The sequence below is a fragment of the Manacus vitellinus genome, unplaced genomic scaffold (assembly GCF_001715985.3).
Source record: "Manacus vitellinus isolate BGI_N305 unplaced genomic scaffold, ASM171598v3 scaffold_26_pilon, whole genome shotgun sequence".
NCBI classification, from domain to species: Eukaryota; Metazoa; Chordata; class Aves; order Passeriformes; family Pipridae; genus Manacus; species Manacus vitellinus.
The window spans coordinates 9562691-9590461 of record NW_021939960.1 but is presented as its reverse complement, the minus strand read 5'-3'; the positions used below and the strand labels follow the sequence as shown (position 1 = coordinate 9590461).

Genomic DNA, 27771 nt, shown 5'->3' with positions numbered 1-27771 from the left:
TTTTTGCAATTCTTAATAACAGTGGATTTTTCTTTCTCCTAGAGCACATAACACCAGCTATATATAAGTATAATAAAATTACTACATTAGACACGATGAAAAGGTGTTCAAGCTTGAAGGAAAACCTTTTTTAATGAACATGCCTTGTGTCTTTCTAGCCCTGAAGATAACAAAAGTCAATTGGCAATCCAAACTAAATAAAGCTGCCCACCACACCTCTGATTACAGCAGCACAGAAGCAATCTTCAGGAGAGGGCAGCCCTTCAACATCTCTCTGAACATCAAAACAACAGTGCAATCTTGGGACAACTTCACCTTTATTGCAAGCACAGGTAATTTCCCCATGTCACTCACCTCATATCTGAGTTATTCCACCTCCAAAATACAGATCTGTGTGGTCCATTCCTGAATCATCAAGCTGTGTCCTGTATCATGTAGGATTCATTGTCCTTTTAGGCTTAGGAGTTCCTATTTTTAAGTTTGATCTGCAGTTTAAGGAAATATAGAGAGTAAAGGTAACAATTAATAGGAAGGTAGGTGCCATTCTCATTCTAAAACCAAGCCTGTACCTCTGCTCCTGAGGACCTACCTGGAACTGCAATTTATCTCCATTCTGGTCCCTGAGCATGTTACAGCTCTACCTCTCACAAACCACCATCCCCAATTCATCTCCTCTCCTCCCTTACTTCACCCCTTTTAGAATCCCCTTGATTAACTTCACCCCTTTTAAAATCCCCTTGATTAACTTCATGTGCCCCCTATTACTAGAACAGCCCACATGACCCAATTCATAAGAACTCCCACCTACATCTTGCCAAAAGTCTCCTCCAAAAAATCCTCCAGGCAGCTACTAAGTCTTCATGACACATGTGTTAAAATGTGTGGCTCATCCCGCTCACATATTTTTGAACTGTCAAGTTTTCAGGACAACAGACTTGCCCTCTCACTTGCCTGGAGTAATTATGGGTGTGCTCACCTCTGGAGTGAGTTTACATTGAATAAACACTTAATCTGACAACCCACAGCCTTTCCACGTGGGTTTCCCTGACCCCAAGTTTGTCACAGCTGCCACTCAGAATTGCTGTTCCTGTTCTCTCTGGCAGGACCATCTCCAGCAGAATCACAGCAGACCAAGGTCGTATTTACCCTCTCAGAGGAGGGTGCCAGTGGCTGGAGTGCAGCCCAGGAGCCCAGCGAGCCTGGCTGCCTCAGCTTCACCATCCTCAGCCCAGCCAGCGCCGTCATCGGGCGATACAAACTCAGACTCCAGGTCCTTTCTGGGAACAAGGTCTTTTCAAAAGTCCTGGGCCAGTTTGTGCTACTCTTCAACCCTTGGTGTCCAGGTATGCTTTGATGCATCATGTCCTTCAAATATCTCATTGTCTCAGCCAGGAATTCTGGGGGTCACAGTAAAGTCTGAACCTGACAGTCACAGCTACGCAAAGTGGGGGTTTTTTGCTCAACATCAAGGATCAAGGTTTTGCCCCTTCTTCAGTGCTTCAAGCTATCAAAGACCCCAGACTTTTGCTTGTAGGATAAAAGATAAGAGGCAGGAAATATTCCAAACATTTATTCTAGAATTTTTTTCCCTCTGATTCTTGCATTCAGCTGTAAACCAGCCTACATCTACCAGTAAGACACACAGTGAGATTAGTGAAGTTCCCCTCAAAGGAATTTCATGTCGATTTTCTTCACTCTCTGAATGATTAGAGAGGTGTAGCAGGGAGTCCTAAGCCTGAATGCAGGGGCAGCCTGACCTGCTCCCTAGATCTCCCCTCTCTGTGAGATTTTCAAAATAATTTCCTTTCAGCCATCGTGTCTCATTCTGCTCTTAGATGATGATGTCTACATGGCTAATGAGAGGGAGCGACAGGAGTATGTCCTGAATGACAGTGGAATCATATTTCAGGGACTGGAAAAAGATATCCAGCAAGAAGCTTGGAACTATGGACAGGTAAAAAACATCACCTATTCCAGAACTTTCAAAATAAGCACAGTGGGTAAACAGGCTGTTCAGGAGAGAGAATCATTGTCTCAGAGTATGAGAGCTCAGTATTCCTTGCTGAGTATTCCTCACTTCAGATTTTCTTACAGATATATGTCTCACTTATCAATACATTACAGCAGCATCAGGATCATTTCTGCAGTCTGGCATGTGCTAAGACAGAAATAAAAGAAACAAAGCACAATTTCATTTTTCTTTTGCTTGTTACTCAAACTGGTGAAATTGCACTTCATTTTTTGACCCTTGTAAAGGGCAAAGAAAGCCACCAGGCATTGCAAAGCTGGTACATCTAAATATTTACATAGTAAATATACATAGTGATGTATTACAACTAGTAATTATTTACATAGTTAATACATAGTAAATATTTACATAAATATTTACGTGCTCACTAACAGACACTAAAAGGATATCCCAGGTCGGGGGGGCACCCTTGCCTGGTCACCTCCATAGAGCAGAGCACTTGGGCATTCTCTGGGCCCAGCACAGCATCCCTGTGACCCTAATCCACAATAATTGTGTCTGTGGGTTTCTTTCAGTTCAGGTGATCTGCTGACACCAGGTGCAGGCAGCCCATGGGAGCAAAGCTTTCGTAACAGAAGGGTTCCTGTGGGGGCACGGCAGGATGTGGGAGGGTGGGAATCCTGCTCAGCCCGACCTGCAGGGGTCCTGTCTGTTCCACCAGGACACGTAGTGGCTTTGTGGATGCCAGTGGCCATGGCCCCACACCATGCTCACAGACATCTTGTCTTTAAAATCCCACGGAGAGCCAGCAGCCTGGTGCTCGTGTTTTCTACTTGGCCCTATATCCTTTAACAATACAGATAATGCCTCTATTACCAACGTTATGCTGTTGTGCCAGGAGCAGGAAAATGGATGGGGAGTTTATCCTGGGGTTTACTTATGAAATTAGCCTTGTTTTGATTTCAGTTTGAAGAAGATATCCTTGATATCTCTCTGGCTATACTGGATCGGAGCCTGAACCACCGAGAAGATCCAGCTGTTGATGTGTCCAACCGAAACAACCCTGTCTATGTGAGCAGGGTGGTCAGTGCTATGGTAAAATGATCCATCACTTACAGCTCTACATGCACTTACTAACAAAACCCCAACACCTGAGTGTGAATGCCTCAATGTTTTATAGGTGTAGATAACAATTCTGCAACACAATAGCTACAAAAGAGGTAAAATACCCCCAAAGTTTAATTTACCTTCTTCCCAAGAGTTTGCTCATAACTGAAGGAATGTTTCCAAGAACTTCTGGGGAACAGTGAATCTCAGATGTATTTCCCTAACAGATTTCCAGTCCATTAGATCTTCTCACTAATTTGGAAAGCCTGAAATCACTTGCTAAGTTTTTCAAATACCAAGAGAAGCATGAAATATTTTGGAAAACCAGTGCTGTTATGGCCACATTTAATGTGTGGATTTAGTATTCTTCACTTAAGGGATATTTGTTCAGTGAGGCCTTTATGCATTTCCTGCAACCAATACTTGCACAGCACCCACACAAGCTCACAAGCACATAAATGCACAACCAGGCAACTGAAAAGTTTTCCATTTTATAAATAATACATGCCTTCCCACTTTCTTTAGCTGAGATTCCTCCTTTACAGCTGTGATACTTTTCAGCCTTTTAGACAGTACTCACTTTAGGCAATTTCAGCTTCAACATGAGGTAAATAACTCCTCTTAGATGTACAAAATTACTAAAAGTATGAATACTTAGGAAAAAATAAATAAATAAGAACTCACTGCTTTCTGTACCACCATGTGACACTTAGGGCTCTACAATGGATGTGCACAAATATATGCAACCACATCTAACAAGTTTGAGCAAGCTATAAGTACTATATGCACACTTGCAACAAATGCACATTCAGAGAAAATATTGACTTCTCAAGCCTTCCACGTAAATCACCCGAGAACCTGAAACAATACTGAATGCACAGTATAACAACACACAAAGAGGTGAAATCCATCAGTGAAACAGAGAAAATGTAAACAGAAAATATAAACTGAAAACAAGGCAGTTTTGAATCGTCAGACTCTACAGTCTGATCTGGGTTTGGTCCAATATTGCACTGGAACAGACAAAATTCTAAGGCTCAGATGTTCTGTCCCACCCCCCAGCCCATGAGAACAGTGGCACCCACAGGCTCACTTCTGCCTCTTTCCCTCCCTCTCTTCTTCTGTAAATATTTTAATTCTCTCACGAGAAGGACTCTTTCAGGTCAACAGCAACGACGAGAAGGGAGTAGTGGAAGGGAAGTGGACCGGGAAGTACCGCTCCGGGACAAACCCCCTGCAGTGGAGTGGGAGCGTGACCATCCTTCGGAAGTGGCACAGGGGGAGGTACAGACCCGTCCGGTATGGCCAGTGCTGGGTCTTTGCAGGAGTCACCTGCACAGGTATGAAGGGATGAAGAACGAGACCAGAATGATACCAGGAAGGAAGCTCACTAGAATTGCTGTAGTTTTAACTTTCTGACAATATTGTTGAAGTTGTTCCAACTGTGGCAGAGAGAGCGAAGAACCTCCGCTCCCCACGGGTGAAGGGTCTATTTTAAACAGCCACAGGTTGCACCCCAAACAAAATTCAAAGTGGTTTGCCAGGCTGGGCTGGTGAAAAGAGCAAGGCTTCCTGTTTCACAGCTAGGATTCAAAGAATACCAGTGATCTTTTAAGCCCATCTCCTCACAATCCCATTTTCTACTGCTGTGTCTTACCTACCTACTGCTGACACAAAACCAAGTCACAATTCTAAGGACCTGTAAAAGGAGCTGCAAGTCAGGAAAAGAATTTCTTACTAGCACTTTCCATTCAGAGCTCCTCTGAGACACAAGAGCTTCCTTGGGGAAAGTACAGAGGAAAAATAATGCAATTGAAAGGTATATCTCAGAAAGTAAGAGGAAAAAGAAGCAAGTAACAGAGGAACAAATAGAGGGAAAATGGGAAAGAGAACAGGAGGAAGAATCAAAGATTAAAATAAATGGGTGAATCTCACTCTTGTTAAAAGGACATGGCAGCTAAGAATGTCACATGAGTGGAAGTGTCTTCTGAGCAATTGTGCACAATGAGTGTGACTTGTATCATATCTGGAGGAAAATTACTGGGGATTTGTTTCCTCACTGAAAACATACAATAGACTGTTTTGCCAAGAAAAAAAAGAAAAATACTTTCTAAATGTGTGTAAAATAGGTTTACAGAACTTTTATGATATTCTATATTGCAGTACTGAGATGCTTGGGAATACCTACTCGTGTTATTACCAACTTCAACTCTGCCCATGACACCAATATAAATCTGAGTATTGATAAGTACATTGACATTTCTGGAAAGACCCTGCACTTGACTGAAGACAGTGTGTGGTAAATATACATATTTTTAAATTATTTCTTCCATTACATTCCCCACTAATTAAAAGAATCATGCTCCTGAAAAACTACTCCAACCTCATGCTGCCAGTGCTATAAAACCCCACACCAAAGAATCCACAGAGCGTTCAGAAATTCAATAAGTAGTCAACTTCATGATTTTGAAGAGTCAACAAAGGAGATGCTGTTTCACCTCAGAGAAGCTGTTAAAAATTGTTCTTTTGACAAACAAGTGCCCACAAATTATCACACTGCACAGGTGTGTTGTACTGCAGCATCAGTGCCTCAGTCACCAAGCACAACACGCCATCTGGACTGAATGGGACAATGGTGACATGAAGTAGAAAGAAACTGTGAGTTAAATACCAACAGATAGCAAAGTGCACAGGAGACCTTTGGCTGTTTGTTCTGGAATGTCCAGAATTGAACTCTTGACTCTGTGATGAATTATTTTCCTTTTAACATTTCTTTTTCATAATGTCTCAACATTTCTGAGAGATCTGAACACAAAAATCTGGCACAAAAGGGGAAAGAGGCACTCATGTAACGAGCCAGCAGCTGCTCTCTCCAGTTTTCATTCACTCAGGATTATTAATCAGGTATTCCATATTCTGCCTCCCTTACAGGAATTTCCACGTCTGGAATGAAAGCTGGTTCACTAGAAGAGATCTTGGTTCTTTTTATGATGGATGGCAGGTTCTGGATGCAACACCCCAGGAAAAAAGCAAAGGTAGCACTGTTGTAAACATAAAAAAATCCCCACAGATAGTGTTATTCTGAAAGATTGCCACTGAAATTTCAGGACAACTCTCTTCTATACATTCCCTGTAGACATAGCATTACTTTTGGTGCACAAGAAAAGCAATATCCACATCAATCTCCAGTAGGCAGCTTTTCTGTCAGCCTCTGGATCACTTACCAGCACGTCAATTCTTCCTTTTTTTTTCATTTTGATTCTCTGCCTCCACAACAGCCAGCACATTTGAAGTTCACTTATCCTGCCCTTGCTTGTCTCAGCTCCTAACACCACACAGTCTGATTCCCCAATACAAAGTTTAACAAATTTAGTTTCTTGGATCTTCTCAGTGCATTGTTGACTCCCATCCCTTAGGTCTGACTGCATTTCTGACCTGGCTCACACCCTCTCCCCTCCTTTCACCTGACAGCTTTGCTGGCAGCCCTGCAGCCTTTGCAGGGTGAAACATTTCACACAGCACACATCATAAGAAGCTTTAGCTCTCCCTAACAGCCTCCCACCTTTTGACAGAAAAGGCATGTGAGTCTCTGGGCATTCTGTTACCATAATACACAGACACACAAACAGTGCACTTCACCCAAATGCATCTTTGGAGTGACTGCCAGCGTGAGGATTTATGTTCTTTTGCAAGAGGCAGTTAACTTCTCCCTCTCCAATACAGGCATCTATCAGTGTGGTCCTGCCTCCATCAGAGCCATCAAAGAAGGGGATGTGAACCTGGATTATGACAGCCCATTTGTGTTTGCAGCAGTGAATGCTGACTGTGTCACCTGGATTCGCCACAGCAAGAAAAGAAAGGAGAGGATTTATTCTAACACCAGGAAGATTGGGAAATGTATCAGCACCAAAGCAGTGGGCACCAACTCCCGTGTGGATGTCACTGCTAATTACAAATATCCAGAAGGTAAATTCTTTATTATTGTTGTCTTACCACTGATGATCAGAAGTGAAAAGAATTTAGGCCTTTGTTGGACTGACTTAATTTCTTTACTTCTTCTAGAGCAAAGTAGCTGTGTTAGATCTCACTTTCTCCTCTTGAGTATCTTTGCCCTTCTCAGCCTTCCTAAATTTCTGAGAACAATCCTGGCTCCACTGCACTGCATCCAGTAGACACAAGATCTCTGACCATGTTATCTTTCCAAGCAGGATCTTCGAAAGAAAGGCAGGTGTACAAAAAAGCACTGAAGCTGCTTGGTGTGAGAAGAACCGGAAAAAAACCCAAAATTAGAAAACCTAAAAGGCGATTTTCAAGGGCACAAACCCCCAGTATCTCAGGGAAGCTGATCCTCGACGCATCTCCTGTGATTGGCCAGGACATCCTCCTTACCTTGTCACTCAGAAACCTGATCTCAGATTTCAAGACCATAAAAGTTAAATTGAAGGCTTCAGCCATTCTCTACACAAGAAGACCAAAGGCAGAGATTTTAGAGCTGTATAGGTCTATTAAACTCGGATCAGAAGAAGGTAATTTTAATTTTATTACACTTTTTATTACAGGAGAAGACATAGTTTTGGTTTGTGGTCAAATCACATGGAAATAAAGAATGGCTCGAGAAGTGTATGACCTGCAATCAGCTGGAGGTCAAGGCTATTCAGGGGAAGAGAAACATTCATATTTCCCTGTCTTAAGCATTTGCTTTTGGGCACTGTCAGAAAAGATACTGAGCAAGGTGACCTTTTGTCTGACCAAGCAGGGCCACTGTTGGTGCTACATTATGACCTTTTTTGCTAAGAGAGAGCAACTAAGAGACATACACTGGACACTAGGGAGCTACCCACATATACCCACCCTCAGATCTGTCCAGCCACCAAACTGTACCTGATAATTCAGTGTTTTATGTGAATGTAAGTAGAAGTCACTTATGAGCATCATTCCTGTCTGTGGGTGTCAACACCCACAAATGTGCAGCCCCAGGGTGATGGTGTACATGCTCCTTAAAATACAGGTACCTTACAGATAGTAGGGACTTAGAAAAAGGAAGAGAGGGAAATTTTGTTTCCATTTCCATTCCAGTGAAGGAGTTTTCATTTGGGATCCCCTATTCCCAATACAAAAACTCTCTGATGGACGACAGGAAGATCCTGGTGACTGCTGTGTGCCAAATCAAAAAGGGAGCCTCGCTTCTGGTTGAGAAGGACATTGTCCTTCAGGATCCTTTTCTCACCATCAAGGTAAAAACAAGTCCCCTCTGTGACCCTTGAGAGACATGTTCAGAAAAAGCAACTAGAATTCCCACTCCTCACAGAAAGAGTGTGGGAAGTGAAATCAAGGTGACTGGATCTTGTTGCTCTGGTAATGGGCCATATGACACAAGTGAAATGAAGTACACTGAGGAAAAGCAAACCTTTCCATGGCATAGCTGTGGTATTCTTGCCACAAGTCTCAGTGTTACAAGAGTTACAAGGCAAGCTTATCTACAGAGAGACAGGACAGAGGGGGACAGAGAAATCTGGGCTGTATTTAGTCCTCCGCTTTTGTTAAGGGAGTCTGATCAATCTCTTCCAGTTTATTTAGGAAGACTGACTTTAGGAAGACTGATTTTTGAAATGGGAATGAAAAGAGAAAAGCACAAGAAATAGGTGAGAATAACACTGTGGCTGAGCAAGATGTTTTCTCTCTGTAGGTCCTTGGTCCAACAGTGGTACACCAGGCTGTTAATGTGGAGGTCACATTTACCAACCCACTGTCTGATGAGGTGACAGACTGTGTACTGAGAGCTGAAGGTAGTGGCCTGCTCAAAGAGCAACTCAGAATCAGGTATGTAAATGCTGCTGGCTGAAAACTCACTCACTTTGGGGGGAAATCTGGAATACTGGTGGGTTTTTAAAAGTATTCTGTCAAGCTCATGACTTTTGTTGGCACCAACCTTGTACAAAATACTATCATGTCAGTACTCTCCATGTACCAGCTGGAGTTTTTTACACCTCTTTCACCAATTTTTGAATTACAGGATGCTCAGGGGGTGAAGAGATGTCATACTGTCTTAGATTTGGGGATCTGAAGAATACATAGCAAGGAATTTTCAGCTGCTTGACCTTACAAATGCATTCTCTCTTTTAGTGTGGCAAGAATGGCCCCCATGGAGAGTTCAACAGTCCAGTTTGAAATCACTCCCTACAGGAGTGGCACCAGGCAGCTTCAGGTGGACTTGGTTTGCATCCATTTTTCAGACATTAAGGGATTTGTGACACTTAATGTGGCTCCTGCTCAGTGATATAACCTGTACATCAGTTCAGTTGTGCCTGTTTATGAGGCTGGTGAACTGTCCATACATTATTATGACTGGGAGCACAGAAATGCAGATTACTCAGCCAAAGCAAAGCGATGTAATATGAGTGGAAACTAATAAAAAGGTACCACACACATTGTACTGTAAAGACAGCGTCGCCTTTTTCAATCCCTAACCTGTTTTATGGACCTTCACACATACAATTACTAGTGGAAATTATTATATAATTTAAATTGAAGGAGAGGATCAAGTGTGATGGTTTTCAGCATTAGAGCCTGTAGCAGTAATAGCAGCTGGATTTCCAAGGAACATAATTTAAAATCACTGGTTTCATAAGCTTCACAGAATGTAATTTAATCATCACAGAATCACAGAATGGTTTGGTTGGAAGGGACCTTAAAGCTCATCTCGTTCCAACCTTCCTGCCATGGTCAGAAACTTCTCACTTTACTATCAGGAAAAATTGGCCAAATTGACAAAAAGCACCCTATTTTTGTTTTGTACTGGAACCACCTTCAAGGTTGTTGTTTGCCAGTGGCTGCTGCCACTCAGTACAGCCCTTTCTGTCTCTTACAAAACCACTGGATCTACCCTTCTAAATTATGTTAGAGGAATTCCTTTCATGCAGGTATGACAAAGCAGACAAGAAAAAAAAAAGATTTCTCTGTTTGCAGAGGCAGATACTTTTCACTACCAGAAGTGCTCAGAAAGCACAGGCTGGGAAGAAAAGGTGCAGGACAATACAATCAGAAGGATGTATGAAAATTCACATTTAACAATCCCATATCCTTATTCTGCAAAGCTGCTTAAAGCAGATCATCATTCATGAGGAACACACTGAGCCACCCGTATCTAAATCCCTAAATGTGTCCATTCATTCCTTGCAAAGTTAACAAGCCAAAATAGCAAAGATATGAATGTTCCTAAGAGACAATTTGACTTTTTCCACTTGACACCAAGTACTGTCCAGCAATGCAGACCCAGAAAGAATGTTCCATGAGCACAAACTGACCCTGTGACACAGATTAAACTGAGGTCTCATTTAAATTTCTTTGATTTAAAGCCAACAAAATCTCCAAAACATGTAAACTCCTGTTTTATTACATCAATTACACTGTTTTGCCACCCCCACACACACTTACAGGGGATGCGGAAGCTGGTTAAAACAAGTCAGCCCAGAGAGACTGGAATGAAGGTTGAAAAGGACACACACACATACACACAGGAATTCAGATTTCTCCAGGCAAAGAAGAGGGGAATAGGCAGCTTTGCACCTATCAATTAAGTCTTGCAGGATCTTGGAAAGTCAGGATATAGGATCCTCACCAGCCTCAGAGAAGGCCTTGAGGTAGTGATGGTATTTCACAAAATCTCATTAAATCTTGCAAGAATGCAGACTGTCATTACATTTAATACACAATGCAGCCAAACCATTCCAATTCCTTCCAGTATTCCTTCTTAAACACAATCCAGGCAATTATTTCAGACAGTGTTTGTCACAGGAGCTTGGAGTGACCTCATCCTAATTATCTGCAAAGGAAGCCTGCTGTTCAAAGGGAAATCAGCTGTAAAGCCTCTGCCAAGTTCCAAGCTTTGCAACACTCGTTGGGTTTTCACAGTGTCAGCATTTTCATCTGCCCTCAGCAACCACACCCAGCTCAGTTTGAGTGTGAAAATGCAGATCTGGCCAGTGCCATGCATGAGAAACACATTCTTCCTGCATGAGACATAAGACAACTGTACAATTAAACTAATGACTATTATAGAGAAAAACATGCAAGCGCCCGAGGAAGGATTTAAATAGCTTTTGTCAAACCTACAATCTTTACACAGCCCTCGGTCAGAAGTCACTGGGAGTCAGTGGAGTAAAATATGGCTAATTGTCAGTATTTTTCTTTATAAATGCACAGTTTAAACGTGAGCATGCCCAAGAGGCTGACCCAGCCAGCCCTCATTCCAGTTTGATCACTCAAAAAAATAATCCAGTGAGCACTGGCTGATATGACACATGCTTCCCATAAATTGATCTTGAAAGACATTAAAATCAGCCTCCAGGGTGGTGAATGTTTCTCCCCACCATCCTGTTCTTCTGATCTAAGTTTCTAGAGCCTTGATTCAGGCAGTCGATGAAATTACTACTATTTTACAGATTAAAAGAGATCAACCAGAAATAGCCAAAGTTGGTGGTTTCAAATCACTTTGTTCTGCCACCAAAGCTGCACTGCTTTCCCACTCGGTCCATGTGCTGAATGTGGAGGGCACTGCTCACTATAAAAGACAAACCCAAAGGCACAGTGTAAGCATTTCTTGTAGCTCTAAAGAAACAAGAAATTCCCTCCAAAAGGAAAATTCCTGTCTAATTTGTGCACATGCCACTGTCAGAGCTGGAAATGCAGACACCTTCAAAGGGATGCAACAAATCTTCCTTGCAGTTGCCAGTTTGACCAAGAGATGGTACTGTGGGAATACACAGCCATTACAAGGCAGTGCTGATGGGATAAATACCTGCTTGGATCTAAACCACTCTGATTTAGAGGTTCATAAACACATACTTATATTGCAAAGGTGCATTTAAGAACACCTCTGAGATCCCTTCCAACCTCAACCACTCTGCAATTCTGTGAAAGTGAATCTGTACAATCAAGGCTGTGCTGTAAAAGGACTAAAACACAGGGAGTTTTTATTTAGCCTAAATGATGCATATAAGCAAGAGATTGTAAAGTCTAATATGGACATACTAAGAAAAACACCAAGTTCTCTGGTGTAATATTGTGTGATTGGCTTCTCAAATTACTCTTGAATTTGTGGAAGATCATAGGTTTCTGCAAAACTATTGGTGACTCACTCCACAGTGAAAGGTGTTCATTTCTGATATCTTATTTCCTATCTTTTGACCAATCATTTATCAATCCAGTGGTGTCCTTTTAATATTACAGCAACTTAAAAAATGTGCTTAGCCCAACTCTGCAGTGCAAAACTTTTAAATAGTCTGCATTATTCCACTTTTTTTAGTTGCTGCCTTTGGCACATTTCCTCATTTTGAAGAGGTTTCACTTTTTTGAATTAGGCACAAGAGCAACGGATGTACTGACTCATATTTTTTTAACTCCTTGAAGAGTTTAGGATCTAAGTAGCTTGGGGTCAATGCCGTAGAGCAGCTCTCCAACACTTACATTTGAAGTGCATTCTGTGCTTTGTTTAGAGCCATATTGAGATTTGCATTTCCTACTCTGGAGTTCCCAGTGCACAGCTTCTTGAAGGAATTGTCCCTGTCTGTCTCTAAATGCTTCACATCCCGCTGTGGAATTTGACCTCATCTGTTGGGTGTCTTCAGTGTGGCCTGAGAGATAAAAGAGCCCTTGACATCTGCACACCAGGCCAGCAAGATAAGCTGGAAAGGTGGCAACATCACGTCCCACCCTGTATAAAGAAATCAAGCAACCAACTTTGCAAGAGGACAGTTTTTACAGACAGCTGGAGGAAGGATCTGTTGCCCAGCAGAGTGAGCAGGAGCTGAAGACTTTCATGGTACAGGGAACCAGCCATGGGCCAAGGTAAGCAAAAATCACTTTGGTTAGTTCCAAGCATTTGCAAGCTGTGTGTCAGGGAAAAACAACTGTTCTTGCTCCAAGACAGTGTTCACAAGGCTTTAGAAGAGCTGAGCTTACAGGGCAGGAGCCAAGACTGTGCTCTAAAAGCTGAGGGAGTTGGGTTTGCATGGCAGACTGCACAAAAAGGCACAGCAAACAAAAGCTGGTATCAGTGTCTAAGAGGAGCTTGAGAAGCAGCAAGAAGCAGCTAAGGCAGACAGGTGAGAGTCTGGAAGCAAAGGTAAGTGAGGTATCCTCGACAGAGGGAATGGAAGGCAGGGGTGGTGGGAGGTAACCCAGACTATAAAACTGAAGCAGAGAGATGATGAAGTGTTTTAACCACGGAGCAGAAAGAGGGTCCAGGTTCCAAGCAACCTTGAAGAAAGTGACAGCAAAAAAGGCAGCTCAGTAGCCACTTGACAGCAGAACAACCAAGCTCAGAGTGAAGGCTCCCACAGTTACTGGTCAGAAAGTCTCAAAGGCAGGGAGGGAATGTCTGAGTGGAGAAAACACTTGGTCAGCTGTTTGTGTGTCTCAGAATGTGGCTCTGGGCCAGACTGCAGGCAGTTCACAGCCCCAAACTCATTCTGTATCTTCTCACACTACAGGTCTGAGCTTCAAAAAATGCGATTTCAAGGTCCCCATGAACAACAGTAACCACCACACAGAAGAAATCAGCACTGAAAGGCTGATTGTGAGGCGGGGGCAGCCATTCACCATCACTGTGAACTTCTCAGCTCCAGTACACAACTACCTGCAGCAGATGAAGAGGACCTTCCTCATTGCACAGACAGGTAACACCACTACCAAACCTATCAGAACTCCACACTCCTCAAGAACAGAGCTGGTGGCAAAGCCATCTCCAGAGCTGGACAGAGGTGCCCACATTTAGACATGGGGCAGTGGACTGTTTATCTAAGGCAAAGTAGAGTCTCCTGCTGCTGCAGGGTCACAACCAGATCCCTTTCCAGAAGAGACACTGCAGCACAATAAGCAATACAGGTTCACTACTCCATGATTTGAAAGTACTCACAAGATCTCTCCTGGCTTTTGATTTAGGAATGTTCAAACTTAGGTAGCCTTAAGGACTGTTTTCTAGTGAGACCCCTGAGAAGGGAAGTAACATTCAGCCCCAGCCTGTTTTACCAAAACTTGAGCATTTGGCTGTGACTCTTGTTCTAAGACTGAATTCCAGGAGCAGCAGGTCTGCACCATTCTGGCAGTGAATACACTGGTTTCTACAAATCTATGAAATGCACATCTCACTTTCAAATGTGGCCTGAGTGCAGCAGTAACCTTAGGAAGGTTCACAAGGCATCAAGCTGCTAAAGGGTTTAGACTCTCTCATGAGCAGAGCTGTGGCTCCCAAACAGACAAGGTCCCTGCAGTCTGCACAGGTGAGGAATAAACACAATGTTTGGAATAAACACAACCAGATCTCTTTGGCTACAGGACGACATCCTTCCAAAGGAGATGAAATCCAGACTGAATTTCCCATCTCCAGCCTGGGAGACCAGAAGCAGTGGAGTGCAGCACTGGAAGAACAGGACCTGTGCTCCTGGACCCTCACTGTGAACACCCCTGCCAATGCTCCCATTGGCCAGTACACTCTGCTTCTACGTGCTTCCCAAACTTCCCACGACCTGGGAGAATTCACCCTTCTCTTTAACCCTTGGTGCCAAGGTATGTGGTCAGAAATGGAGAGGCAGGCTGGGATCAGTCACTTCACAAAAACAGCTTTTGAGCTCTGGCACTTTGCCCTCCTGGAGGCTGAGGCTGACCCACCCAGTGCTCCCTGCCCCTCCTGCCCTGCTCCTCACAGCACCTGAGGAGAGAGGAAGGGGCTAAGAAAGCTCAGAGTTGCCTACCTCAGCACTTCTGTCCCATTGCTGGAGTACTCCACTGCCAGAGCCCTGCCCTTCTGCTAAGGAAAAATGTTTGATGAAGTGTTTCCTATAGTAAAGATTTTAAGATGAGTCAAGATTGTTACTAGTCTGATTAAGGCCACTGTATCTTTCTTAGTATTAGAGAAGTTATCAGCCAGGAGAGTAGCAGAGCCAGCAAGTGCAACTGCCTAGGTCTGGAGGAACTTTTTGAACAAGGAACAGAGATTACAATGAAATTCTTTTTTCCTGTCTGATTCACAAACTGTGATATTTTTCAAGGCAGGATGCCAGGGACTGCTGAAGTCCCTGGAGTGCAGTGGAGTCTGCTGATGTCAGAGAGATGCAAGTGCATCTGAGACCAGGAATGCTTTCTTCCTGATGCTTTTTTTCCCTCTGATCTAGATGATGAGGTGTTCTTGCCCAACGAGGCACAGCGGCAGGAGTACATTTTAAACCAGGAGGGTGTCATCTACTGGGGGACTGAAAATGCAGCTGTAGCACAACCCTGGGACTTCAGTCAGGTAAGCCAGAGTTCCAACATGCCCTCTCACAGCCACCAGCAGAGAAGAGTACATATACCTTGTGTATACAGGATGCTGATAGCCTTACCCATCTCTGTGCTGTGGCTCTGATGAAAGACCTTGCTCTCTGCACTCACTGTCTTTGTCTAAGCCTGTGCAGGAGAACAGGGACCTCTGCATGAAATCATATAACCCCCTATATGTCATTTTAGCTACCTTCTCAGGCTGTCCTATATAAAGATATGCATTGATCTATATCCCAGCTTTGTGTGCCTTCCTTTCCAAAACAGGTATAAAAGCATTTAACAGAACTTAGTAATACTGTCTCTGTATTACAGGTAAAGTGAGGACAAGTAGATCTTTCAATTTGCCCAAGGCCACCTGACACAGCCAGTGATTAGAACAGGACAGATTCTATAAGACAATCAGCAGAAAGGGAGAAATAACCTGCACAGTTCCAAACCCTCGTAGGGACTCAAGAGAACAAAAACTCAGGCCGGATTTCCTGAAATGATGTGTTCTTGTTTCAGTTTGAGCAGGGCATTGTTGACATCTGCTTCACACTGCTGTGCATGGGTGAACACCATCAAGGAGAGAAGGATCCCACCCAGCGCAGGAGCCCTGTCCACGTCTGCCGAGCAGTGGCTGCCATGGTAAGGAGAGCAGGCAGCAGCCCTGGCACTAGCAGGGTGCATCTTCTCAATCCCAGCTCAGGGCAACCCACTGACCAAAGAGGAAGCCTGCCCAGGGCTGTTCCAAACCCGACCTCCTGCCCACCTCCAGCCTATCCTGATATTCTCGCAGCAGACAAGTAGTGCTGCAGGAGTTTCTTAGCAGTGACTTTATTCACTTACTGAATAAATCTCAGAGGACATTGCTGTGCTTGTTCTGCTCAGCCACAACCTTCATGCTTTGCACCAAAAAAAATCCTCTTGGTTTCATCTGCCTTGGGAATGGCTTCATCAAATAGGATTGGGTTGACCTAGCAAAGAGAGGCAATTCCTTAATACAACTTTCTCTCCTCCTTCCCTGCAGCTGAACTGCAATGAGCTTAAAGGAATCCTGACAGAGTGTGAGGCTGGGAAATACCGTAATGGGACACCCCCTTCCAAGTGGCTGGGAAGCAGCCCCATCCTCTGGCAGTGGATGGCATCGAAACGCCAGCCTGTCCGCTACGGGCACTGCTGGGTGTTTGCTGCAGTCATGTGTTCAGGTACCTCAAAGTGATGCTTCAAAGACCTTCATGCTGAGCAAAGCCTTATTTGGTCTGCAGGACCTCTATCATATGCCTAAATTCCTGGATTAACACAGATCCTAGTAACACAACCTTTAATCTTTAGGTGAGAGGCAGATCCCCAGAGTTTCCTCGTCAGCACTGAGCATCACTAGCTTTGAGATAAAAGAGTATCAGTACATCCATTCTCTGAAGGCACTTATGAGATCTTATTTCCTGAAGGGGCAAGGACTCTTGCAAAGTCCAGACAGCAGGCCTGTGCCATTCCTAACAGTCCTAGCACCAAAAAGCTCTGCACCCATCAGCAGAGGCACCCTTAGGGCAGGATGCACAACTGATTCACGGCTCTCTCTTCTGCACAGTTCTGAGGTGCCTGGGAATCCCTACCAGGGTGGTCACTGGCTTTACGTGGGCTCACAACACTAAGAGCAGCCTGAGTGTGGATGAGTATTATGATGAAGATGGGACACTGCTCACTCAGGACAAGCGTGCTCGTGTCTGGTAAGGAAACATGGCAGGGCCCAAGCAAGAATTTGAGACAATACCTGGATGTAGGAAGTGATAGAGGGGGGAGAACAAAGAGGTGAAAGAGCTGCGGGGAGGTGGATAGGAGACAGCTCGGCTGAGATCCTGTCTACATGACCTGTCCTTGATAAAGTGGGCAACCCAAACTGAAGAGTGCTTTATTACTAAGGCCCACAAAGGAAGAATGATAGCCCAGTCCAGCCAGAGAAACTCCACTTGTATCAAAAAACATGGTCTCTGCTCTCCTCAACATGCACTGAACTCTTTCAAAGGAGCATTGACCGGCTGTGGTTTGGCTAAAAATTTACTGTACCTCAGGGCCCAGTCCCTTGGTATAAGCTCGTGATGTCTCCTGCAGGACCTTCCACGTTTGGAACGAATGCTGGATGGCTCGGGCTGATCTGCCACCCCAGTACAGCGGGTGGCAGGCACTGGATGCCACCTGCCAGGAAAAAAGCGAAGGTAAGATACCAGAGATGGGCTTGAGAAAGGGGGGAAGAGGAGCAGTTCAGCATTCCTCCCTTCCCCAACTTCCAGTGGAAAGATGCAACAGGACAGGGACTCACCCTGTTGACTTTAGGCCCAAAATCATTATTTATCTGTTTGGTTTCTGCAGCTTATGTAGCTTTAAGAGCTCTATCACAGCACTGCTTCCTAATGTCTTCCTGAACTAGATACTTCACTAATCCCAGTGTAGGTCTAAACTAGGGATGGCTTTAGCTGGTAAAGCATCTGAATCTTAACTAGGCCACGTTTTCTCTTCAGGTCGATCCTTCTGTGGGCCAGCCCCTGTCCACGCCATCAAGGAAGGGGACACAGAAGTCAATTATGATGTTTGCTACTTCTTTGCTGCCATCAATGCCAAGTGTCAGGTCTGGATACAAAGAGCAGATGACACCCTTAAGCCAGCTTTCGGTGGCACAAAATACACTGGTAACAACATCAGCACCAAGAGTGTTGGCAGTGAACGCTGTGAGGACATCACACACAACTACAAATATCCTGAAGGTATGGGGTTGGCCAGTGGCTGAGCACCTTCCTTGGCAGTGTTGCAAGTGAAGAGGAAAAGGCTAGAGAGCAGAGACAAACCAAAACACCAGGGTCATCCAATTCTCATAACTTTCCCTTCTTCAATGGCACGAGAACACCCAACTCTGTCTACAGAACCAAAGCCTAAATTTCATCTGCTTAATTGCATTAACCAGGTCTGTGGATGGCTGGGTGTTTCTTTACCAGGCACTTCCACATCTGGAAAAACTTTTCTGGTTCCTGTTGCCTCTACTCTCTGCACATTCACCTCCCATTACCTCTGTAATAGATAGACAGACAGATAGATAGAACTATTTCAGACCCCAGCTTTCTGAAAAGGACTGTTACGCTCTCAGATATTGCCTAAATCTCTCCCTCAAAAAGTAGCTTCAGAATGTGAGTGCTGTTTCCCTGACCCAACCCTGCCATCTCATCTTAGGCTGTGGCATGTTGTCTCCTTGGCTGCAGTCCATCACATGAGAGCACAGCCCTGTGCCTCAGCTACAGCAACAGTTAAAGAGGCCACTGCCTCCTTTACTCTGACAGATGTTAGCACCAAGGTGCTTTAAAAGCTATGACAACTCTTCCCAAGTAGAATCTGTCAGGTACATCCAATGAATATCCTGTCAGCTGAAATTCTTGAACTGCTCCAACCAGAAGCTCAAAAGGATATCTCTCTATGCTCTTAGAAACAGTTATCTACAGTAGTGCCAGGATAAATCAATGCCATTCTCCTGCACTTGCTGCTTCACACTAGTAAACTGGAAAGGATACTAAAATATGTGTTTCTTTTTGTGACAGGCTCTCTTAAGGAAAAAGGAGTACTTGACAAAGCCTACAGAAGTATAAGGAAACTTGAGACAACCACCAGCAGCAGCTCAACACTGTTTAGCTCCATTCCTATTGCCCTCGAAGAGCCAGTTAACCTTTCCCTCCACCTCCAGTCGAGTAGTTCTCTGCAACCAGGACAAGATATTCCACTTTCCATTGAAATGTCTAACCACAGTGGTGAAGAAAAGGCTACTCAGCTGGTAGTTGGGGTCCAGTCTCTACATTATAATGGTGTGCCTATTACCCAGCTTTGGAAGGAAGAGTTTAATTTTAACCTCCAAAGCAATGAAGGTAAGGACTCTGCTGAGTGCCTGGCTAGAAAAGTGTATCTAGTTCTCACTTCAGAAAAAATGCTCTTAGCCATAAGTTTACAAAAGGTTGTCTGAATAGTTGATTGTAAATGATTGCCCAGAGAGGTTGTGGAGTCTCCCTCATTGGAGATATTCAAGGACCATCTGGACACAATCCTGTGCCCTGTGCTCTGGGATGACCTTGCTTGGGCAGGGAGGTTTGACCACATGATTCACTTCCAACCTTACCCATTCTGTGATTCTGTGAAATACAACACTTTGGCAACACCACCTTAGAGATTTTCAATCTGTGAATCCAGCTGGGATCACTTAAGCATTTAAATGCTGCAGCTTTCAGTACAATGTTGGGCACTAAACACTCAGAGGTGTCACGCAGGCAAAGGAAAGACTCTGCTCATCATCTGTTATTTCACCACTCTATTCCAGTCCACAACCTGAAGATCCTTGTGCCTTACTCATGGTGTGGAAGAGAGCTGGGGGAGACCCACCTGCTCAGGCTGACTGCTGTGCTGAGAGATGAGGCCTCCTGCTACATATACCTGGCACAGGAAGAGATCAGCGTTTCTGATCCCCTTCACACTATTGAGGTTAGACTGGGCTGTCATTCTGTTACTGCAGTAGGGAGAAAACAGCTTTCACAGTCACAGGCAGCAAAACAACTCTGCTGGTTCAGTGGCTCTCCTCATGCCTTGTTCTTTCAAAGCACTGGGATATCAGTTTGGGAAAGGTGAGTTGGGCCAGTGTTGTACACAGTGCTCCCACTCCTGCCTTTTCTTTGTGTGTGCATGAGGAAATCCTGATGACTCCTAACTCAGTGACTACTCTGGAAATCAGAGGCTGCAGAAGGAAACTAGAGCAGAAGAAACTAACCTGGATTTTGCCTCTTCTGCCAACTGGCAGCTTTGGCACCAAAAATTATACATCTCCCTTTAATCACAGAAGAATCTTTTTCCTTCTCTCAGTTTCAGCTCATTTCCTTCTTTCAACAGCTTCCAAAAACCATGGTACAGTATCAGCCAAACACAGCAAGGATCAGCCTCCTGAACCCTTTCCCCAAACCCCTGGAGCAGTGTGTGGTAGCAGTTGCAGGGCAAGGGCTCATTTACAGACAGAGGAAGTACAGGTAAGTGCAAACTGATGGATCTGAGAACAGCAAATGGAAAAAGAGACACAATACAAGCTAGAGAAACCCTTGCACAGGAAAGGCTGTCCCCAAAAATAACCAGGCAACAACATGGCAGGAAGACACTGCTTCAGCATGAAAGCCCCAGGCATTCTGTCCTTTATTTACATACAATACAGAAGATTTTCACACTCAAAAGGAGAAGTTAACAGAACTTCCAACAAATGTGTAATGCATAAGTTGAAGCCAATATGACATCTGTGAAAGCTTCAACCACAAAGGCCTAGACAACAAAAGGAAAAGCCTCCTGCCAACAAAAGGATAACAGGAGAAATACCACAAGACTTAGTCAGAAACTCACATTAAATAAGACAAGTTACTGAAATGAGGTCACTGAAATGAGCCATGAAGTTTAGAAATTATTTGCTGTTGAGAAATCAATTACTTTTTAGTGAGCCACTTGAACATCCTTAAGTGGAATAAAACTATACTGTTTGTGACATATCTTTCCACCCATTACCCACTATAAACAATAAAGACAGTCCCTGGGTACAATTCTAGTGGTGTCTTCCCCTTCCCAACTGAAGAACCAGGCAAATGTGACTTAGCCAAGAGTCATCCAAAAAGGTGTGCTCTCCTGCACAGGACAAACACCCCACATTTATCTGAAGAAGCTGCATTAGGACAAAGTGACCTTAGATGGCTCCATGGGGAATTAACTTTCCTGTCCTACCTCCTGCCCAAACTATTGTCAGATGACAATTCCATTGTGGTAGTTTAGATAACTGCTAGCTTTCTTCTTTTTCTCCTTTCTTTTCTTTTTACTTTTGGCACCACACTCCTGTCTAGCATTTCCTAGGCCCAGGGAACCAGAAATACAAAGAGGTGTGATTCCTGTATAATCCCTTCTCACCTTTCAGGTTGGGATCTGTGCAAGCTAAAAGCACTCAAGAGCTGCAAATCCCATTCACCCCCATCCGAGCAGGGCCCAGGAGACTCACTGCACAACTTACCTGCCCTCAACTCCAGAGCCTGAAGAGCTACAGAACTACTGACATTGCAGCTGCCTGAGGCCCAGCTTGGAACAGGTCCTGCTTACAAAAGAGTGGTCATGATCTGTGCCCTGATCTTAGGCAAGCACAGATGTTAAGTTTAATAAAAGTTAAGTTTAAAACCATGTCTGATTTTGATTATTTGTATAAATTCAGCTCTCTCCCATCTGGCACTATGTCCACTCTCCAGTTTCAGAAGTTGAACCTTACTGTGACAAAGATGGGCTGAAGGCTCAAGCAGACATTTCTCACCACACACATGTGCTGAACCCACCACTGCTGAGGCATTTTCCCTCCTTGTGAAAACAAAAGGATACCCTGGAACTTTAAAGTGATGTAGCAATTCTCTAGAGATACACCCCTCTCCCCTTACAGATCCTTGATATTAATAAAGTAGTAAACAGTATTTTCTGCTGCTTTCTGAGGAAATAAATAATAGAAAGCTGTTCATTGCTCTCTAAGGTTAAACAGGAAACAGCAACAGTGCAGCATATTTTATAATGGTTCATTGGGCTGCTTGCAAAAGAAGCAAGACCCCTTCCTTCAGTATATATCTTCTGCCACCTGAAGACAGATAAAGCAACTAATGCAAATCTACCAATATTTTATTGTTCTTTGAACCCCACAGTAGCTGTAATGTCTGAAGAACGGGGCAGGTTAAGATGCAGCACTGCATCATCCCAAGAATCCAAGTAAAATGACGACTTCTGCAATGGCAAAGAGCAACTTCCTGGAAAAGTTTTTCCAAGTGGCAGTAAGGTTCTCTCCTAGAAACATTGTTCTCCTCATTCTCTGAGCAGCTGAAGAACAGCAAGATTCACTGGAAAAGCACATGCCAGAGCCAGTGGCAGCAACACACGTAGGCACAGGAGAGCTAGAGTTGACCCTGTGTGAAGTTCTTGATTTTGTTCATGTTGTGATCTACTGCACCATCTAGAAACTGCACCCAGCCTTCCTCTGATGGTGGACACACATGGCTTGTCCTGCAAAAGTGGAGGAAATTCATTAGGAAAGCCTCCTGGGTGTCCTACATCTATGCATCCAGGCAACACAGGGGTACTGTGAAGTGCTGAATAACCACAGCACTAAACAGGGCTGCTATAGCCCCAGAGGGCTTTGAGCAAGGAAGAACCCACATTCATGTATGTAGTCCCAAACCTTAACACACGTGTGTGTGTCTTCATTGGGAACTGCTTTCATCCCTACCATCCTTTTCTTAGTCTCACCCCTCAGATAACACCATAACTACTCCAAAATGCCAGCATTTACTGTCTAGAAATGAGTCATATTTGACACGAGGCAGAAAGGTCTGAACTTTCATAGCAGGGAACACACACTAATAAAACAGTAGCTCATACTCACTTTGCAATCTCTAAGACCTTCTTTAACACTGAGGCCAACTTAGCAGCCTAGAAGGAAACAAAAGGGAAATTAAGTGAGCCAAATGTGAGGAAAAACAGGGTCTCAGCAGTACTGGAAAGGAAAGAGAAATGCAGGAATGCTCAACAGCCAAAAATGAGTAGAACTGCCACCAATCCTGATGCAGAATGGAGTTATCTATCACTGCCAAGCTAGAAGTGTCTCCCACCCTACTGCTGGCTGGGACAGGTGAAAATAAAGACATGTATGGTTTTTAAAGCATACATTAAAATGCTTTATTTAAAAAAAAGACAACCCTATTAGAAATTGGTAATTGATATTAAGATATGAGTCACAAGTGACTGACTTTAATGCAATTTGATATTAAGCAATACTTTCTTTTTTATTGTAAAAAATCATGCCACTGGCCAAAGGCATGAAACCAGTTTTGTCACTGGACATCTCTATGGATTACAGTTCAGAGCTAAAGCTCCAAGTGGTCATGCCCTTCCCAGAAGACGTAAAGATTTCCACCTGAAGGAAGCTAAGGAAGCTAAGAACCACTCTTCAACCCTAAGAAATCTTTACTGAGGCAGTCACTAATACCCACCTCTCCGTGACAGTCACATAACCCCTCCAATTTGATTTCTCCCCATTCTCTACAGCCCAGTCCCACACACAGGCTGCAGATACTCACATTAAGTCGCACAGCCAGAGGGTTCACAGGTGGGTACATGCTCAGTGCCAGCTCATCAACACTAGGATAGAAAAGAGGAAGAATGGAAGAAAGGTCCTGCCAGCACAACTCATGGATCCTGGTCCAAGCCCACACCCAGCCCTGAATGTAAGTCAGGAACAGCAGTGCATGACAAGCAGACATCAGTCATACCCATGGGATGTGCCCCTCTCACCACAGTGTGAGATGTGGCCACAGCTCCACCCCAAATTGCAATGTCTGTTCCCCTCCTGACCTGCATAACTCTCAACAGCTATAGCTATAACTATAGCTATTGAACTCTCAACTGCTATGCTATAGCAGTCTCCCCACCACCTGCTCACAGCTCCAGTATCATAAAGGCAGTCCTATTCTGTTCTCTAGACCTCAAGAGAGACCAAGGCTGCTCCAGAGCAAAAAGCAGCACAGGGAGAGACCTGCTTACCTTGGACTGATCTCATTAGCAATGTCTGCAAGGTCATCCAGCTGAGCAATCTGCTCTGGAGAATCAGCTTTGCCATAGGCCTTCACTGCACCCAGGACCTTCTTCAGGCAAGCTTTGGAAGCCTTCATTAACCCCATGCAGGAGCTCAGCAGCTGCCGGTCACCTTCTGACCAATATGTGTCTCTGTTGCCCCGAAAGCCCAGCTCTTCATCTTCCATGATGTCACCATAGGGATCCTGCCCTTCCACCAGTGCCTGAGAACACAGATGCACTGAAAACCCAGAGCCTGACATCAATTCCAGCAATACCCAGAAGGAAAGGGAGAACATCATCTAGACATCATGCAAATAATTAATGGGGGAAATCTCATCTGGTTAATCCCAGAAATGGATTAAGATAAATTAATCCCCCACTCTAATTCAACAGTGCAAACAGCAAGAACCTGGTAAATACTGCCATTCCTACATCACCCTAAACTTCCTCCCACAATCTCCCATGTCCCCCATTTCAGGACATGGCTTTATGGATACCTTACATCAAGTAAACCTGGTTTGAGATTAAAAACTCATTAAAATCCATGCAAAAACCAATAACCTAGGTCATATCAGAACAAATTTAAACCAAAGCCTGTATATAAAACAATCCCTGCATTCCATCACTGAACCACCATAGAGGGTGGTGGGGCACTGGAACAGGGCAGTGGTCACAGCCCCAAACTTGCCAGAGCTCAGGCATTGTTTGGACAATGCTCTCAGGCACATGGTGGGATTGTTGGGGTTGCCCTGTGCAGAGGCAGGAGTTGGACTCGATGATCCTTGTGTGTCCCTTCCAACTCAGGATATTCTGTGAGTCTACAATCCACCACTGCAGGTTGCTCTGAGGCTCAGGGGCTTCCTTACATGTTCCATCTCCTCCACAGCATCCTTGACCACACCCAGACACGCAGTCAGAGCTGATGCAACTGCTGCCTGGTTATCTGCAAAGGAAAAGGATAAAAATTGTGGCACCCCACTGTTTCAAATCAGTTTGCAACAACCTTCATCTGGGTTTGCCATCATTAGATCTTGAGATTGCAGGATCACACTTCTTGCAGAGCTCAGAGCTGCACTGTTGTCATGCAAAGAATCTGGCCCGGCTTCCAAGCTTATACATTTCAAAACCAGTCGGGTTTTGGAGAATGAGTGAGCCTTCATTGTACCACCTAGAATACCTTTGCAAAGGCTACTGATACTCCAAGGCAACACATCCTAGTCCTGTTGTTCTGCATTTACAACACTCACCTCGTGGCAGGCTGGACACTTGCTCACACGCCTCCCACACACCTCCAGTGGATATAAGCTGTTCCTGAGACAAGCTGAAACAAAACAAAAGCCCCCAAAGTCAGACTCAAGTATACTTGCTAACAAGTATACTTGTAATTTTTTCTTCCCTTTTTTCCAAAAAATTATCATAAAATCATAGAATCATGCGATTAAAAATTACCTCTCCGCTGGAGCATTGAGAATTGTGTCTGTGAGCTGGATCATCCCTTCCACTACTTCAGTGGTAGCATCTCGCACCATCTTCCGGAGAGTAGTACCTGGGTGAGATTGAGAAAGAGCAAGAAAGCTGCCACAGTCAGCACTGACAGAAAGCAACTGCTGAGATGAACACAAAGATGAACACGCAGACTGCTCTGTTTGTGTGGATACACCGTGTAAATGAAGTTACAGGTATTTGGAAGGAAGCAAGATGCTTCCCAGTTCCAAAAGGACTCTGGACAACAATTTCAACACTTCATAAATACCAACACTCAATCAACTATACAACTTCCTACATTATCATTCTTCCACAGATGGAAATCTGCAGGAGCAGACAAACAAGTAGTTCACTCATAAACACGTTCAAAGTCTACAGAACAGTTGATAATGGGATAACCTGCTAATGAAAGTTTGCTTTCCTGTGGATGCCAGATCTCATACTGGGCTCTGAAATACGGGGTTTCTTTATACAGGGGTGGCTGCCTTGCTGTCACTATCTCACCTTGGCCCTTGGGGAGCCAGTAGTACACTGTGGCAACTGCAAGAATGGCATTTTGGACATCTTCACTCAGCTTCCTGCAATCCTGAAAATGGAGATGCAAAAGGATCACCTTCAGATCATCATGAGTAGCACACAGCTGCAGCATATTTAGAAAGTCTCACAAGCAATCACTGGCTTTCAGACTGCTTTGAGAAAAGGGAAACATAATAATGGCCGTCCTGTTTGAGAAACAAATCCAACACAAGAAGAAAATACAAATAAACAAGCTGTATGCATAATAACATGACTGGGTAACAAAACACGCCCTGGTGTGGTGGTCACACACCAGAGAGGAAGAAGTAGCTTAGATCATTATTCTGGAGATTTTTTATTCCTGTCCTCCAAACAGAGGTGTGATAAATTTCTCTCAATTAATAGCAAAAATATTTCATATTCTTTGTTGGATCTAAAGTCTGTATTCTCCAATATTCTGTTTCTATCAGCAACTAGCTGCAACTGCTAAAGAATGTAAGAACACTTCTAGTAAGTATGTCTCCTTAGCTTATAGAAATTAGTTCTCTGGGCAGCTCTTGGATTGTGTTAATGAACTCTACAATACACAGTCCATAGTGACATCCCTTGTTTGCACTGGACCAAATTGTTTTAATCAAGTGAACCAAGAGACACCTGAACCTTCATGCACAGGGGCAATTTCACAGTCTGTGGAGGCTTTCACTCACCTCTGCAGAAGGTAGCGGAGGCCTTGAGAACGCCAGACTCAGCTTTGTAGCTTCCTGTGACGTTACTTGGAATGTCTGACCTAGAAAAAATCCAATGGGAGCAAAAGAAAAGAAAGTAACTTGGGTAAAAGATAAAAGAACAGAGCAGCTTGATGAGCGACATCTCTGATGCTACTACTTGATTATCATTACTTGCTTGACTATCATTACTTCCTTCCAAGCCATACAAACATATACACTAAATCCCACTCCAAAGCAGAATTCCATGGTGCCATGCATGTAGCTTGTGTCCTATGCCTGCTTTTTTTCTTTTTTTTTTTTCTTTTTCTCATATGGCTGGTAGTGATACCCACAACCCCAGTCTGCATCTCGGTCCATGACCCCTTCACCAGGATGTGCTGGGAGGCTTTAACAGGGACCAAAGGCTCTATAAATCTTGTGTACCAACGGTTCAATATCGGCTGCTGCTTTGCCAGGTGACCGCTGTTAGGGTGGTCAGGCACTGGAATAGGTTGCCCAAGGAGGTGGTGGAGTCACCATCGCTGGAGGCGTTTGAGCGGCGCTCGGATCTGGCGCTGAGCCAGATGTGGTTTAGGGGTTACAGAGGCAGCGCTGGGTTGACGGCTGGACTCGATGATCTTAAAGGTCCATTCCAACCCTGATGATCCTACGATTCCACGAGCGGAGGGTACGTGCCAAGCGCCGGCTGGAGACCCGCGGGGGATGGGAGCCCTGCCCGGCAGCGGCCCCGGCACCCCCCAAAGCCCGGTCCGTCCCCTCCCCGCCCGTACCTAGCGCGTCCCAGAAGCGCGGCAGCTCGAACGGCTCTCGGCCCTCGCCCGGCTCTCCCTCTGTAACGGCACAGACACCCAGGCTGCAGCCCCCCGCCGCGGGAGGCCCGGCTCGGCCCGGCCGAACCTGACTCGGGGCGCACGGCCCCGGCCCGCATCCTTCGCGCCGCGCAGCAACGCCCGCCAGCGCTCGCGACCGTCCGCAGCGGCTGCCCGCGCCTCCATCGCGGAGCGGCCCGCAGCGCCCCGC

The 27771-nt window shown here is 44.6% G+C and overlaps 3 protein-coding genes across 3 annotated transcripts; 2 read left to right on the top strand and 1 right to left on the bottom strand.

Annotated features, from left to right (window-relative positions):
• Window positions 1-139: 139 nt before the first annotated feature.
• Window positions 140-9353, top strand: LOC103754302 (protein-glutamine gamma-glutamyltransferase 6). Its single transcript, XM_029960343.1, has 12 exons — window positions 140-332; window positions 1104-1343; window positions 1836-1954; window positions 2936-3064; window positions 4239-4416; window positions 5240-5375; window positions 6008-6111; window positions 6800-7042; window positions 7282-7602; window positions 8153-8310; window positions 8763-8896; window positions 9200-9353. Exons 1-12 carry the CDS (start codon window positions 140-142, stop codon window positions 9351-9353), a joined length of 2109 nt encoding a protein of 702 aa, XP_029816203.1.
• A 3457-nt stretch (window positions 9354-12810) lies between these two features.
• On the top strand, window positions 12811-21604 carry LOC103754213 (erythrocyte membrane protein band 4.2). The gene is made up of 13 exons (XM_008920005.3): window positions 12811-12922; window positions 13567-13752; window positions 14411-14641; window positions 15247-15365; window positions 15896-16018; window positions 16401-16578; window positions 16962-17100; window positions 17483-17586; window positions 17890-18132; window positions 18955-19275; window positions 19722-19882; window positions 20285-20418; window positions 21339-21604. Exons 1-13 carry the CDS (start codon window positions 12913-12915, stop codon window positions 21487-21489), a joined length of 2100 nt encoding a protein of 699 aa, XP_008918253.1. The 5' UTR covers window positions 12811-12912; the 3' UTR covers window positions 21490-21604.
• CCNDBP1 (cyclin D1 binding protein 1) lies at window positions 20548-27746 on the bottom strand. Its single transcript, XM_029960424.1, has 11 exons — window positions 27649-27746; window positions 27522-27604; window positions 26731-26810; window positions 26012-26093; window positions 25472-25568; window positions 25270-25343; window positions 24889-24965; window positions 23990-24243; window positions 23527-23587; window positions 22833-22879; window positions 20548-22453 (listed from the first exon to the last, which is right to left on the bottom strand). The coding sequence occupies exons 1-11, from the start codon at window positions 27744-27746 to the stop codon at window positions 22345-22347; spliced, it is 1062 nt and encodes a 353-aa protein (XP_029816284.1). The 3' UTR covers window positions 20548-22344.
• Window positions 27747-27771: the final 25 nt, after the last annotated feature.

Bases quoted from the DNA above. Each gene is read 5' to 3' on its own strand.
- LOC103754302 (XM_029960343.1), top strand. From the start codon at position 140: ATGCCTTGTGTCTTTCTAGCCCTGAAGATAACAAAAGTCAATTGGCAA. The intron at 5,376-6,007 runs GTAAATATACAT...CCTCCCTTACAG, and splicing joins TTGACTGAAGACAGTGTGTG to GAATTTCCACGTCTGGAATG. The intron at 7,043-7,281 runs GTAAATTCTTTA...TATCTTTCCAAG, and splicing joins TAATTACAAATATCCAGAAG to CAGGATCTTCGAAAGAAAGG.
- LOC103754213 (XM_008920005.3), top strand. The intron at 13,753-14,410 runs GTAACACCACTA...CTTTGGCTACAG, and splicing joins CTTCCTCATTGCACAGACAG to GACGACATCCTTCCAAAGGA. The intron at 16,019-16,400 runs GTAAGGAGAGCA...CCTTCCCTGCAG, and splicing joins GCCGAGCAGTGGCTGCCATG to CTGAACTGCAATGAGCTTAA.
- CCNDBP1 (XM_029960424.1), bottom strand. From the start codon at position 27,746: ATGGAGGCGCGGGCAGCCGCTGCGGACGGTCGCGAGCGCTGGCGGGCG. The intron at 24,966-25,269 runs GTGAGTGTTGTA...TTTCCTTTGCAG, and splicing joins AGTGTCCAGCCTGCCACGAG to ATAACCAGGCAGCAGTTGCA. The intron at 22,454-22,832 runs GTGAGTATGAGC...CCACTTTTGCAG, and splicing joins AAGGTCTTAGAGATTGCAAA to GACAAGCCATGTGTGTCCAC.